A 12922-nucleotide genomic window follows, 5' to 3' on the forward strand; every position below is an offset into this window, starting at 1 on the left:
GGTTGTGCGCTGGGTTTGGGACCCGCCACGTAAAAAGCCTACCCCAATGAACAGTTAACTCGGCTATAATCGCGTAAGCGGTGTCTACGCCAATTAAGAAGAAGAAAGTGACTGAAAAATGTCTGAAGACAAAAGAAAACTGGGGGCTAACAGTACAATTATTAATGTTAGATATTTAAATGCACCCATATGCATAAGGAAGCTGAAGAAAAATGGCACTAAATCTAATATTGGATCTTCGTACGCTGCATAAGAAGTAGGAAAAACTTTTTTAATCATTTTATAACACAGATTATGTACATGTGAATGTATGTACGTACATACATATATAGTTTTTAACAAATTCTAAGACTTCTAAGACAGAAAATATTATTATACGGTTTTTAGATTCTCTGCTGTTTTTTGAACTAAATTACAAAAATGACCCAAGCCGTCATTAATATACATATACATATGTATGCATATCCAAAACTAATCTACAAAGAATTATTTTTTTCCACTATCAATCATAAAATCTGTTAAATACCCTTAACATAAATGGAATATTTCTGTTCCCACAAACTCAATATAAGATGCGTCGTACATACATACATACTTACATACATTGTATATAGTCTGTCATGTAATTGAACGAATGTATGTCCGGTCCTTTGGTCAACCCTTGCGCTTTTGACATTTTCTTAACAAATCAATATCGCATTCTCTTTAGATTAAAGTTTTCTCATTTGGTCTGTAAATATGGCGGCGTCGAAAGAAAACAAGAAGAAAACTTAATTTCCTTCAGTGGCGCTTTCTATTTAGCAGCTGAGTGCAGTCCTTCTACTCCATGAACATCCGTACGAACAAAAAATCAAGTTTCTATGCAGATTCTTATTACTGGCATTGAATCAAATCAAATTGAAGCGAATTGAGTTGCGCTCCGCAAATCGTCTAGTAGAAAAACCTTTTATTCCGCTATGTTTACTTAGCGCTGGCAATCGAACGGCAATCAGAGTGACTCGCCAAATCATTGCCAATTCGTGGAAGAAACTAAAAAACCTTTGCTAAATAAACAAAAAATTGGAAACATATCCTCTTCGACTCACGAACACTTACGCACACAACCTCCTACACTCTACATTTGCGGTACAATGGCGCTAGTTGAGCCACAAAGGTAGCGAAAAATCCATTTACAAATACCCAAGTTAATTTCATTTTTATTTAAAATTCAATCTAACAACTAAAACAAAAAGTTCCACCGGCGTGGTGCAGCGCTTTCGCTATTTTCGTTTCGTTCCGTTGCTTCCGACAAAAAGCGAAAAATGTGCTTAAACCCCACTAAATAAAAAGTACTTAGAAAAATCGCCTTTGGTACTAAAACAAAAGCCGAACGAAAAAATAAAACAATCGGAGCGAATTTCAAGTAAAAAGTGATCAACAAAACACACTCGAGCACATAAAATCTGGAAAACTTTTAAGCTTCTCGTAGAATTTTCCCAATGACGAATTCATTCCCCCACAAGATTGCCATGGTCCACATTACACACATAGTTACAAACGTCACAGTTTATTTCCACAGAATATTCTATTTAATACAGGCACAGGCACACACACATTCACGTAGTCATACATATGTATATAAGTATGTGATATAGATGGCCCAAAGCACACGCACACATGCATTAACACTCACCGACACAGTCGCATAATTATGGGTTAAGGGAATTACGAAAAGGTCAATACACGCACACAACCAAAGTCGAGCATGGAGTTGCTTAAAAGGATGCAGAAGAAGCAGAGAGGGTAAATAACTCTTCCCATTACGGCAAATCACTTTTTATTAACTACAAATATGATTCGATTTCCATGAGTTTATTTCCGTTTTTGTCCTTTTTTGTTTGCGCTTAACAGGAATTGCTTTCCATACCTCAGGCGCTCTTGGCACTCCAATCAGCTTCAGTGGCAACCAAAGCTGCAACTTCGACACACGCACATTTGTCTTTCTTGTTACTTACGCACATATATGCATGTATGTGTTTGTGAATTGTCCCCAGAAAAGCAAATATGCTGGCGACATGCAGTCAAACTGAAAATTCTATTAGCGACTTTAGTCGTCGTCGGTACACTCGATGAATTATTGAGTAATTTCTGGCAGTCAGTTTGAGATTTACCGCAAGTGCGGCCACATTGCGCTCTGGAACAACGACACACTGGCAGAAGAAGGTGACGAGTACGAAAGCTGGTGGTGCTTTCTTTCTTTATCATAATATCAATCACTATGATACCGAACGAATTCTGAAAAATACCACTTAGTTCACTTAGTACATTCATTTGATGACATCAGCTGATCGTATCGATTTTTTTCGCAGCCAACTTCACACTTAACCGCTTTACCGCTCGCTATGTATTTTGTAAGGCTTGTTTGAGGATGCACAACGTCCTGGAAGAACCCTTAAAACTTGGCATATGTGTTCCTTATGTGCTTACAGAACGGGGTCGTCGCATTAACGACTGTAATTTGCTAATCAAACGTCGAGGAAATGATCCATTTTTGAAGCGCATTGTTACTGGCGACGAAAAGTGGGTAATTTACAAGAATTGAAAGCGCAGAAGATCATGGTTACTTCAAAGGCCACCATAAAAAATGTTATGTTTTCTGTTTAGGGGAATTTCAAAGGGATCGTTTATTTAGAGCTTTTGTCCGCCAATGCCACGAGTAATTTTCGAGTGTATTATGATCAGCTGGACAAATTGAGTTATGCACTCAAACAGAAGCAGCATGAATGGGATGTGCTACCGCACCCACCATATTCTTCAGGCTTGATACCTTCGAACTATTACTAGTTTCGTTCTCTGCAAAAGTTTTTGGACGAACCTTTAGCTCAAATCAGGACGTCAGAAACCAATCGGACCAGTTTTTTGTTTACAAGGAGGATCAACTTAATGAGCGTTGATTCAATCTTTTGCGCGAAAAATCGCAAATGTATTGGATCAAAATGAAGAATGTATAATCTCATCAAATCTTTAAAAAAACTCTTGCTTAAATTACAACTTAAATTAAAAAAACGATATTACCTAGTGAACCACCCAATATCAGTAATCTTACAGGGTTTGTTCGGAAAGTAATAAGACTCAGCATTGAAGGCTTAACGGAAGGCATTCTCCGGAAAAGCCTTGAGAGCCGAGGTGCATGTTGCTTGGATCCCCTCTGTCGTCTCAAAATGCTTGCCTTTTATCTGCGGAAGCGTTGGGATGCCGCCGGGGCGTGGTCGTGGTGCAACTTCAAATGTTCAAGTGCTCCATCACAATGTCATGAGCCACAGATTTTGATAAATTTAACATCTGGGCAATTAAACGAATACTTAGTCGACGGTCTGAGTTCAAAACTTTGGGTCCCATTGTCGCTGGTCTCCTAGCACGGTCTTCATCAGCGACCTTTTCCGGGCTCTCCATAAAAGGCCTGGCGCCATCGAAACACACCACTTCTTGCTTCTATGCCAAAGAGAATATACGAAATAAATAGCTGCACGGAGATGCGTCTACTCTGGCTTGGACCGTATTCACAATTTATTAATTCATATTTATGTTCATGTTTTATTTGTCACCCAATTGTTAAACATATGTACATACTTATTTAAGAATGTAATAAGCAATCAAAAGCAATAATTGGACATACATATGTAAGTACATATCTTAGTACCTCATCTAAAGCAACAAATACGAAAAACAGGACAATGGAAAACACCTTTTCATTCTCCAACTGTAATTCAGCAGTGATCGACCTAAACGCATTAAATTTTTTGAGAATTCTACAATGGCAGCATTGTTTTGGTTGTAAATCAAATATTTGTTTATTTTAACTCTTTACACACAACTACGCCAGCGCCAAAGAATAACAAACGATTAGGAGGACAATGCTTGCAACCGGAATATGGGAACACTTTCTCATTTGAAGCCTGCCAAATTTCGCCTGGGGGTGTGTTTGTTTTTCAAGACCCAGCAGCTATCAAAACGATCAGCGAGCAGACACCACATTTTCTCTAATGGACTTTTGAATAGAGACATTGTGAACGCAAACGTGCAAAAAGTTCTCAAACAAAAATTTAAAACACAACAAACAGCAAAATAATTGACTAAATAGTAATATGTACCAGCTTGGAAGTGCAAGATCGAACTAATCGCTTGACTTAACTTACCGGGAACTTTGAAATAATTTTCTAAGCTTTTCCATAATCGTGTTAAAATAGCTAGATACATATGGATGCATGTATTTATGTATGTATGTATGATTATATGCCACCAATACTTATTAATGGTAATTTCTAAGTGTTTTGGGCATGCCTGTTTCCCATATACAAACAATAAATGCCCAATTTATACAAAACCGAACTCACGCCACCGAAACAAACTGAAGTGGAAAAGTGCAATTACTCAAATCCCATGTTATCCCGCATGTTTGCACTACCTTGTGCCAGCTGATAATGATCTCCGCAGCTACTGGTCATTTTTGTGTTTGCGGCATAGCCGAGAGAAAAATTTTACGCTTGATCTACATTGGCCGACAACGTTTTCAATTGACCGTTAAAAAATTCTGTATTCATTGTTTTTTTTGTTTGTAAGAGCTGAGAAAAGTGTATTGTTTTCGACTTGCACGTCTCTTTCACTGCTGCGTGTTCGAACATATTCTCTCTAACGGGATCGCATGCCGCGCCGGTGCCACTTTGTAAAACATGGATGAACCGGGATAAGCTGGTGTAGCAAAATATTGCTGTCCTTTGTTTACCGCTATTTTTGCTCCTTTCAAGCGTTTCTCGTCAATAGAGCATAAAGGGCAAATAAGAATAAAACGGTAAATTAAAAAACTGCGTTGATGCGCATTTGATCGTTTGAGCGAAGGATTTTCGCAAGCAAGAATTTTGTAATTTCCTGTTTTGGATTCATAAGTAGTTTTAGAATGCCATAATTCTTAGACATACATATGTGTATATATGTACATATGTATGTAGGTATATGCACGTACATACATACTTATGGTGTCCCATGTATTATAATGCCGCATCAGCTTTCGTGCAAGATTAAAATATAAAAGTATCAACGTTGGATTTAACTATAAAATTATTAATCACGCACCATCAATTTACAATCTGAGCGCTTTGTTCTTGAAAACTGTTACATCCTTTTGTTCAGACTTTGGCAAATACATATGTATGTGCGTCAAGCACAGTGTATATGCAAGCCAGTATTTATGAGACGCAGTATGCAGAATATTGTTCCAGCTGTCCTTCCCATTTAAATTCACTGAATTTCCCTCAACCTCGCAGCGTCCGCGTCCGCATACTTTTATTTCTTCTTAGCCACTTGCAGCACAATTAAAATCCAAAAATTGATTTCAGCTTCACTCATATCTGATTTCATGCCATGAAAAGGCGCGTTAGCGAATATCCTTTACGCCAAACAAAGCATTGTAATGACGGCTGTTCTTGTGGGGGGTGTGAAATGCTTTCCAATTAACACTTCAGCGCTGCACTTGAATGCGTCAACCACTCAAGATCTTGTTATTCTGTCAGTTGCAAGCGCTTGGCGTTGAAATCATTAAGCTACGATGTGGCTAAGTGTGCATTAATATGTACATATGTGTGTATGTATGCATACTCGTAAGTATGTAAGACCATCTCAAACACCATGAGCCATAGCCACCGCAGTGCGCAGATGAAGATATTTATCGACAATGCGATAATTGGTAGGGTGATTTGGAGCTTACACCACGCCAATATGAAAGAGCCTAAAACCCTTTTTGACTTTTTAATTTTTACCACATGTAGTTGTAATTGTAGCAGAATGGGTTTGTGCATCTAGGTGCCATTTTTTAATTGTTTCAAACAGCAATTATATTCGAAAGTATAGCCGGTAGAGATTGAAGAACATGCTGGCTGGACAGTATGCCGCACGATATCTTCCTAATCAAGACATAACCCTCATCATTTCTCCGATTTTGAATGACTCTCTATACAAACCATCTAAATATTTCATGACGAAGACGCACGTTAGCTATCAACTGGAGATGTCTACTTACAAGTATAATCCCATTCTTCTCAAATGTTAGATTACGCCTGGTAATACAATGAAGAAACATGTCGTTCTCAGTATTAGTTCTTCAATCATTTTTATTACTTAACTTGTTCGACTAGTACTAGTATAACTGTTTGCCACTCTCCAATAAAGTTTTAGTGTTTCGTCTATAGTTTGAGAAATGCACTCGTCTAATGAAGTATAGAGAAAATGAAGAATTTTAGACAGTCTTTGCTGGGAAATGACCGCAGTACTTACCGACGCACACAGCGTATACTGATTGTTTGAAAATCAATTTGTAACTTAATTGAAATCCTTTTAAAAGTAATGAGATCCTCCTGCTACTTTCGCACACAAAAACCCTTTCATAGACATACATACATACAGATCTCTGCTCAGCAATTGCTTTAGTTAGAGTATAAGCCGGGATGGTATTTAAATTAATCCACATATTCTAATCTGTCGCTAGGCTAACATGTCAGTTATGATCCTTTTAGGCTCGACACGCTCATTTACCGGTGGTTAGGGTATTTACAGTAAAATACATACATACGATTTTGGATTTTGATGTTATCATTCGTTGAGTGTATATGTGTGTATGTACTCGGATATGATCTTATAAGAAAGAAATGCTAATATGCATTTATGTATATATGTACATATGTACATACAAGTATGTATGTAAGTATGGACATGTAGTTTGCTTTGTGTATTTGGAGCGAGCTTAGTGTTTGCAAAGACATTTTATGTACGCTCAGCATGACGTATTTGTTTGGAGATCAATTTATTAACTAATTGAAATCCTACTTTACAATAATGGTAAACGCCCACTTTTCAATACAACGCCGAACCTTTCCGAAATGGAGAGATCAATCTTTGAAAGTTGAGGTTTGCAATGTTTGGCGCACAAAGCATCACTAAGGTTTAATTATATACTTTACTATATGCAAAGGTACTTCAGCCTGCAGCTGCCTCACGCGGTCACACACATACACACTACATATGTACATATGTACTAGTTATGTTAATACCCTGCCGTTGAACCAATTGTGAACTGCCATTGCAACAAGTATGGGTCGCAAGTCCTACTGCTAATTTAGAGCTCTATATCTTATTTTAGTGCTTAATTATGGCACTATTTCATCCAGCCATCTAAATTTTTACTCAAGTTACAGCTTGTACGTACCGTCGGGCAGACGGACAGACAGACAGCTAGTCACACGGATTTCAACTTTTCTCGCCATCCTGATCATTTATATATACATACATATGTATGTATGTATGTATATAACCATATATTTATCTCGCAGACAACCGTTAGGTGAACAAAACTATTAAACTCTGTGGCAACATGTTGCAAGAGTATAAAAATGTGTCAAATCGAAAAAGTCAGACCCTACTTATTTAGAATGGTACAAGTTTAGTCAGGAGTACTTACTCGGCCCATGGTATCCCATTCGCTTGCTAAATGTGAACTTTGCCAAATTGTGCTGTCAAATAAAGTACTTATATGGATGTGTGCGTAAACGAAAGGAAATCCTAACCTGCAGTTATTTTTCCTAAACAATATTACATTTTCTAAAGTAGTGGAATAAAATGTAGCAGCTAACCCAAGATAATATGCCTTTCGATTTCTTCGCGACGCGACAATCCCTTCAACTTTGCTATTATTCGCCGCCCCCAGAAGGAAGGAAGGTGGCTAAGCTGTGCAGGACACTTTGGGCAGACACCCAAACATATTTACCACACACACACACACGCGCATTTATATAATAGGAACATTCGTAATCATATTGAGATGTATATACGAAGTATACATACATAGAATCACGTGTGTAAATTCCAGTCAATTGAATTACAATATGAGTACATCGAATCCCGTTCTTCTTCAGTCTTTTTCTTACATACAGAGATCATTGTTCTCTGAAAAGTTTTTTTCGAAAAATTTTTTGGAATTCAGGGATTTACAGAATAGCGTCCAACTGATTTAAATAAAATCTGTATTTAATTTTCGAATGCATTTCGGGATTGCTAAAGTTTACCATTCCGCTATATTAGCGGGATTTTCATCTTACAGTTGTCCCGGATGGGAACGTGATGCTTTTGCGACACTATTTGAAACTCTGGAAACCTGGTGCATGATTAAATTTTTTTCTCTTACATATGTACATATACCGTTGATCTCTTTTGAGCGCGATAGCAGTGTTTTTGTTTTTCGCCGACGAGGAAAGCCAAAGCCGGTCAGCGAAAACAAACTAAGCTGAGTTGGAACGCCTAAGGACCATGTGTGAAATTAAATTGAGATTGCTGTCGCAGGCTCTCTGTTGCTTAGCAGTAACCATTTGCGTATGAATATTTCCTTTGAGCCAAATTGTTGGGCGTAACAAGTGAGTAGAAAACACATTTAATCAATTGAGTGGAGCTGCCCAATCTGGCAGATTTATTTAAAGCTGCTCTATTTCCAACTGTGCACAAAAATTAAATCGACAGGCAGCGAGGGGAAAGGATAGCGTTTTTGGAGCTCACTGTTCATATATTCATTGATGATCTGCATATATAAAATATAATTGTTGTTCTCGTATCTATTGTGCCCTCCTTTCTTTTCCAATCACATAACCTAGGCAGTCTTATAAATGCAAGGGTCATGCTATGCGCGTAAAAGGATGTGCTTTCTGCTAGGATGAGTAAATTCCGGGGCTTTGTGTCGCAAGTCGACTTGATTTTAACTTGGTTATCACTAAGAGGCAAAAAATCATTCGTAAGCTTCGTACAAAATTTTTATTGGTCTCCAACATTCTCAGTGACCATTTCATTCAAAAAGCACTCGCTTTTTTCCATTTTCCATATCCTCAAATTCTTGTTTATTTATTCAAATTTGTATTAAGTACAAAAAATGCTTTATAGCTAGAAGTAGAACCATTGAACAAACAAGGCATGAAGTGCTGAACACAATGCTCGCGACACGACATGCCAGCACGACAGTGAACTGAAAATGGCGTCGTGAAGCCTACTACATGAACATTTGTGAGAAGGCAGCAACATAACAATGGCCGGCACACACACTGTCCATTTTTGCATGTACACAATTTCGTTGTGGCTTCAATGAAATTTGACTTCAATGAAATTTTAATATTTTGTTCAAAGTGAAATTTTTTATGCAAAAAACAAGTAAATATTTTTTTTTAATTATCAATTGATCATTACAAATGATATAATTAGAGAGCTATTTATTTTATGCTTTAATTTGTAAAATAACTTCAAGTTTGGTTTAGAGCTGTGAATAATTTTACATTTTACATATTAGTGGCATCACCACTCTACCTCCTCTTTCTATCTTCCATTCTACTGTCAACTCTACTGTCGTCGTACTGTCGTTGGCAAAAATAGGAGGAATTGAAGTTAGCGAGAACGACAACTGTCGGCCTGCAGTCGTGTAGTCGTGCAGCTGTCAAAATAACAAGTCCATAAGAACGTGTGTATTTTAATATTTGACAGATGTCGTTTGCGGTCTGTCGCGAGCATTGGGCCGTTCAGCGTTGCCTCCTCTACTACAAACCACGAGTTGACGCAACAAAAGTTTTCATGTATTTTCATTATATATTGAAACCGAGCTAAGCTGAAAAGTTTTGTGTCTCAAAATTTTAAATAAATTAAGATATCTTAATACAATTAAAAGAATACACTTTAAATAAATAAATAAAAATTTCTGAAAACATTTCAAATTTATAAACTATTTTCTTTTTCGCGGATTTATACTAACACTATAATTATGGAATGGAGTGTAAATAGTGCGTCATCTAGTACAATTCTGCTTTGAACTGCATTATCCACCTAAGCTACTGACAGTTGTTGACTCTCATCACTCATTTCTTTCTTTTCTTTCACTCATTTCTTTAACGTCAACTTGCGAATTCTGTTTGCGTCGCACTGCTGGATTATTAATTCTTCAAATTATATTGTTAAAAAAACATCAAGTGCTAGAAAATGTCGCATATGGTGAAAATGGAAAATGGTCAAAGTCAAACTATTCAAGAGATGTTAGGGTGCATTGAACGGTAAGTCAAATTCTTACATTTGTGGATATACAAACATAACCTTAAACGCTGGTTCTGCTCTCAAATTTTACTACAGGTACAACCCGGATCACCTTAAAACGCTGGAAGCTTATGTCGAAGATCAAGCTAAAAATAATACCTACGATTTGGAGGCAAATCTGGCAGTGCTCAAACTATATCAGTTCAACCCACATATGCTTAACTTCGACATCACATATACAATACTGCTGAAGTGTTTGACAAACCTGCCGCATACAGATTTTGTTATGGCAAAATGTTTATTATTGCCACAACAAATGAAGGACGGGACCGTGCAGACCATAATTGATTTGGCCGACATATTAGAGCGCACAGATTTTACATTGTTTTGGCAGCGTGCTGAAGTAAACCGATCCATGTTTCGTCATATTTCTGGTTTCCATGATTCCATACGTAAATTCGTATGCCACGTTGTGGGAATAACTTTCCAAACTATCAGGAAGGATTTGCTGAAGGAACTCTTAGGAGGAATTGAAGGTAATTGCTGCTGCTGCTTTTCTCCAACGTAGATAAAAAAATATAAATTACATTACAGATTCGACGCTTGATCAGTGGATTAAGAAATATGGCTGGAAACATCAAGGAAATTTAATTGTCATCGCTGTTCAAGATGAGAAAATTAAGACGAAAAACATAACTGAAAAGATTGAGTTTGATAACTTGGGTGGTTTAATGGCTCAATGCTTGTAATTACTTAAATTTAATTTTCTTTCTATTTATGTATGTAATTGGTACTTCATGAGAACGAAATATAAAGTAAAATTTGTAAGAAAGTGATTTCATGGAATATTTCTTTTGTTAACGAATTGCACACCCATTGGGAGCGAAATCGGTTCTTAAATCCACAATTCGTGTTTTAGGTGTGTTGGAAAATAACAGCAGAGATTCATTGATGCCATCTCTTAAAATCTATGTGAAATTAGAATAATAATACACGAACATTTTCAGTTTATTTTATATATATTAAACGAAAAGCTAAATTAATTACAAATATTAGAACATGCCGTATAAAATTAGATTATATTTATATATTACGGCTTATAACCCGTTGCTTCTAAATTTAATATACATACTTATTAAATAAACTATAATATACACTTATCTAGCTTTCCACACATACATTATGTAAAACTTCAATGTATAGAAAAGAAAAACTCCCTGATTCATCCAAACGCAAATGCATGGTTAGCAACCAAACGTGAGCAGCGAAGTCATTTAATGCAAAACTCTTTTTGCAATTGAATTAATAACTTCAGCGAAAACAATAAACGAACTGTTATGTTAAGATTGTTTTTTGAACTTTTTAAGAATAGGAAATATCTTGTCGAATGCTTCATAGATTTCCTGACGTACTTTTGCACCAGTCAGCACCACTTTACCGGACACAAAAATTAGCAGCACTATACGAGGTCGAACCATTCGATATATAAGTCCAGGAAATAACTCAGGTTCATAAGAACTGAAATTACAATGGGTAAGTACTAGACCTTCCAGGCGAATAGGAAATTTCACATCACATGACCCGACCATGTTTTGGATTTTGAAATCACGAAATTTGGCCTGCAAAAGTAAAAACATTTGAATATATTTTTCATTTACACATGCATGCCATCATCCCCATTATATTACCTGAAATCCTAATTTTTGAATGATACGTGCGTACTTTCTTGCCGCCAATCTAGAGTCATCCTCACTCTTTGCTCCGGTACATACCATTTTACCCGAGGAGAAAATTAATGCTGTAGTACGAGGTTCCCGAATTCGCATAATCACTGCCGCAAAACGTTTGGGATTGTACTCCGCATTACGGGCGTGAAGAGCTATTTTTTTCAAATCCAATTTACAACACAAATTTACTGTTGAAACAATGTTCCTAAAATTTGTAAAAAATTAATAACATCTGGATAACTAAATATATATCATTAGATTTATGTATACTTACTGTAGTTGTGGAACAATTCCGGGGTCGGCGGAACCGGGTGTCATTGGTGTCATAGGGGTGGCAGGACCCATTGTCTGATGTATATTGCTTAGATTTTCGGCGCGTTCACTCATCGGTACCATTGGTGACATCAAACTTTGCTGAAGAACATAAAATAGATTTATCGCTCCGATATCTATATAACATAGTACTTACTGGTGTTTGTGGTTGCATTAGACTTTGCGGCGCTCCTCCGTTTGTCATTAAAGAACTGGAACTCTGAAATGATTGCATTTGTTTATGCGCCGTCGGCATAGTAGGATGCGAATTGCCAATCATGTTGGCATTATTTGTTGTAGCTGGTGAGTTTCCACTATTCATTAACGAAGGCATTCCCATGTGATTTAAGTCATGATTATCCGCGGCAGGGTGATAAACAGGATTAGGCACAATCTGTTGATCTGCATCCATTTGATGAAGAGGTGTTGCGGAAATGCTGGGAATGGAAAACCCAGGACTCAACATTTGATCCATATTTTATTTACTATGTTCTTCTCAAAGTTATTTAAATACAAATTTATATCCACAGTCACAGAACAACTTTACAAATAAGATCCAAACACTTAAATTCCGCTATAATACAGTAGCGAAGTGTCAATAATTCTTTTAGCATTTTCAGCAACAGGGTGATTCAAGTTCAATGAAAAATATTTTTTATATAATACGCATTCCGCAACCGGAAAGTTGTAATACCAAGTGATGACATTTATGTCATGGCAAGCTACATAATTTTTATTTTAAATTAGATATTTTCATGTCAGTTCCATTTATTTATTCTGCGCTAAATAAATCAATGGAT

General features: G+C 36.8%; 2 protein-coding genes across 2 annotated transcripts; one reads left to right on the plus strand and one right to left on the minus strand.

Annotated features, from left to right (window-relative positions):
• Positions 1-9931: 9931 nt before the first annotated feature.
• Positions 9932-10905, plus strand: LOC120768487 (eukaryotic translation initiation factor 3 subunit K). The gene is made up of 3 exons (XM_040095203.1): positions 9932-10103; positions 10180-10619; positions 10678-10905. The coding sequence occupies exons 1-3, from the start codon at positions 10033-10035 to the stop codon at positions 10830-10832; spliced, it is 666 nt and encodes a 221-aa protein (XP_039951137.1). The 5' UTR covers positions 9932-10032; the 3' UTR covers positions 10833-10905.
• A 369-nt stretch (positions 10906-11274) lies between these two features.
• On the minus strand, positions 11275-12703 carry LOC120768486 (TATA-box-binding protein). The gene is made up of 4 exons (XM_040095201.1): positions 12280-12703; positions 12085-12224; positions 11772-12015; positions 11275-11702 (listed from the first exon to the last, which is right to left on the minus strand). The coding sequence occupies exons 1-4, from the start codon at positions 12595-12597 to the stop codon at positions 11424-11426; spliced, it is 981 nt and encodes a 326-aa protein (XP_039951135.1). The 5' UTR covers positions 12598-12703; the 3' UTR covers positions 11275-11423.
• Between the last annotated feature and the right edge of the window lie 219 nt (positions 12704-12922).

This window comes from Bactrocera tryoni, chromosome 2 (genome assembly GCF_016617805.1).
Source record: "Bactrocera tryoni isolate S06 chromosome 2, CSIRO_BtryS06_freeze2, whole genome shotgun sequence".
NCBI lineage: Eukaryota > Metazoa > Arthropoda > Insecta > Diptera > Tephritidae > Bactrocera > Bactrocera tryoni.

Excerpts from the sequence above, each read along its gene's own strand:
- LOC120768487 (XM_040095203.1), top strand. The coding sequence starts at position 10,033 with ATGTCGCATATGGTGAAAATGGAAAATGGTCAAAGTCAAACTATTCAA. Across the intron at positions 10,104-10,179 it reads ATGTTAGGGTGCATTGAACG|GTACAACCCGGATCACCTTA; the intron begins GTAAGTCAAATT and ends ATTTTACTACAG. Across the intron at positions 10,620-10,677 it reads ACTCTTAGGAGGAATTGAAG|ATTCGACGCTTGATCAGTGG; the intron begins GTAATTGCTGCT and ends ATTACATTACAG.
- LOC120768486 (XM_040095201.1), bottom strand. The coding sequence starts at position 12,597 with ATGGATCAAATGTTGAGTCCTGGGTTTTCCATTCCCAGCATTTCCGCA. Across the intron at positions 12,016-12,084 it reads GGAATTGTTCCACAACTACA|GAACATTGTTTCAACAGTAA; the intron begins GTAAGTATACAT and ends TACAAATTTTAG. Across the intron at positions 11,703-11,771 it reads TTCAAAAATTAGGATTTCAG|GCCAAATTTCGTGATTTCAA; the intron begins GTAATATAATGG and ends TTACTTTTGCAG.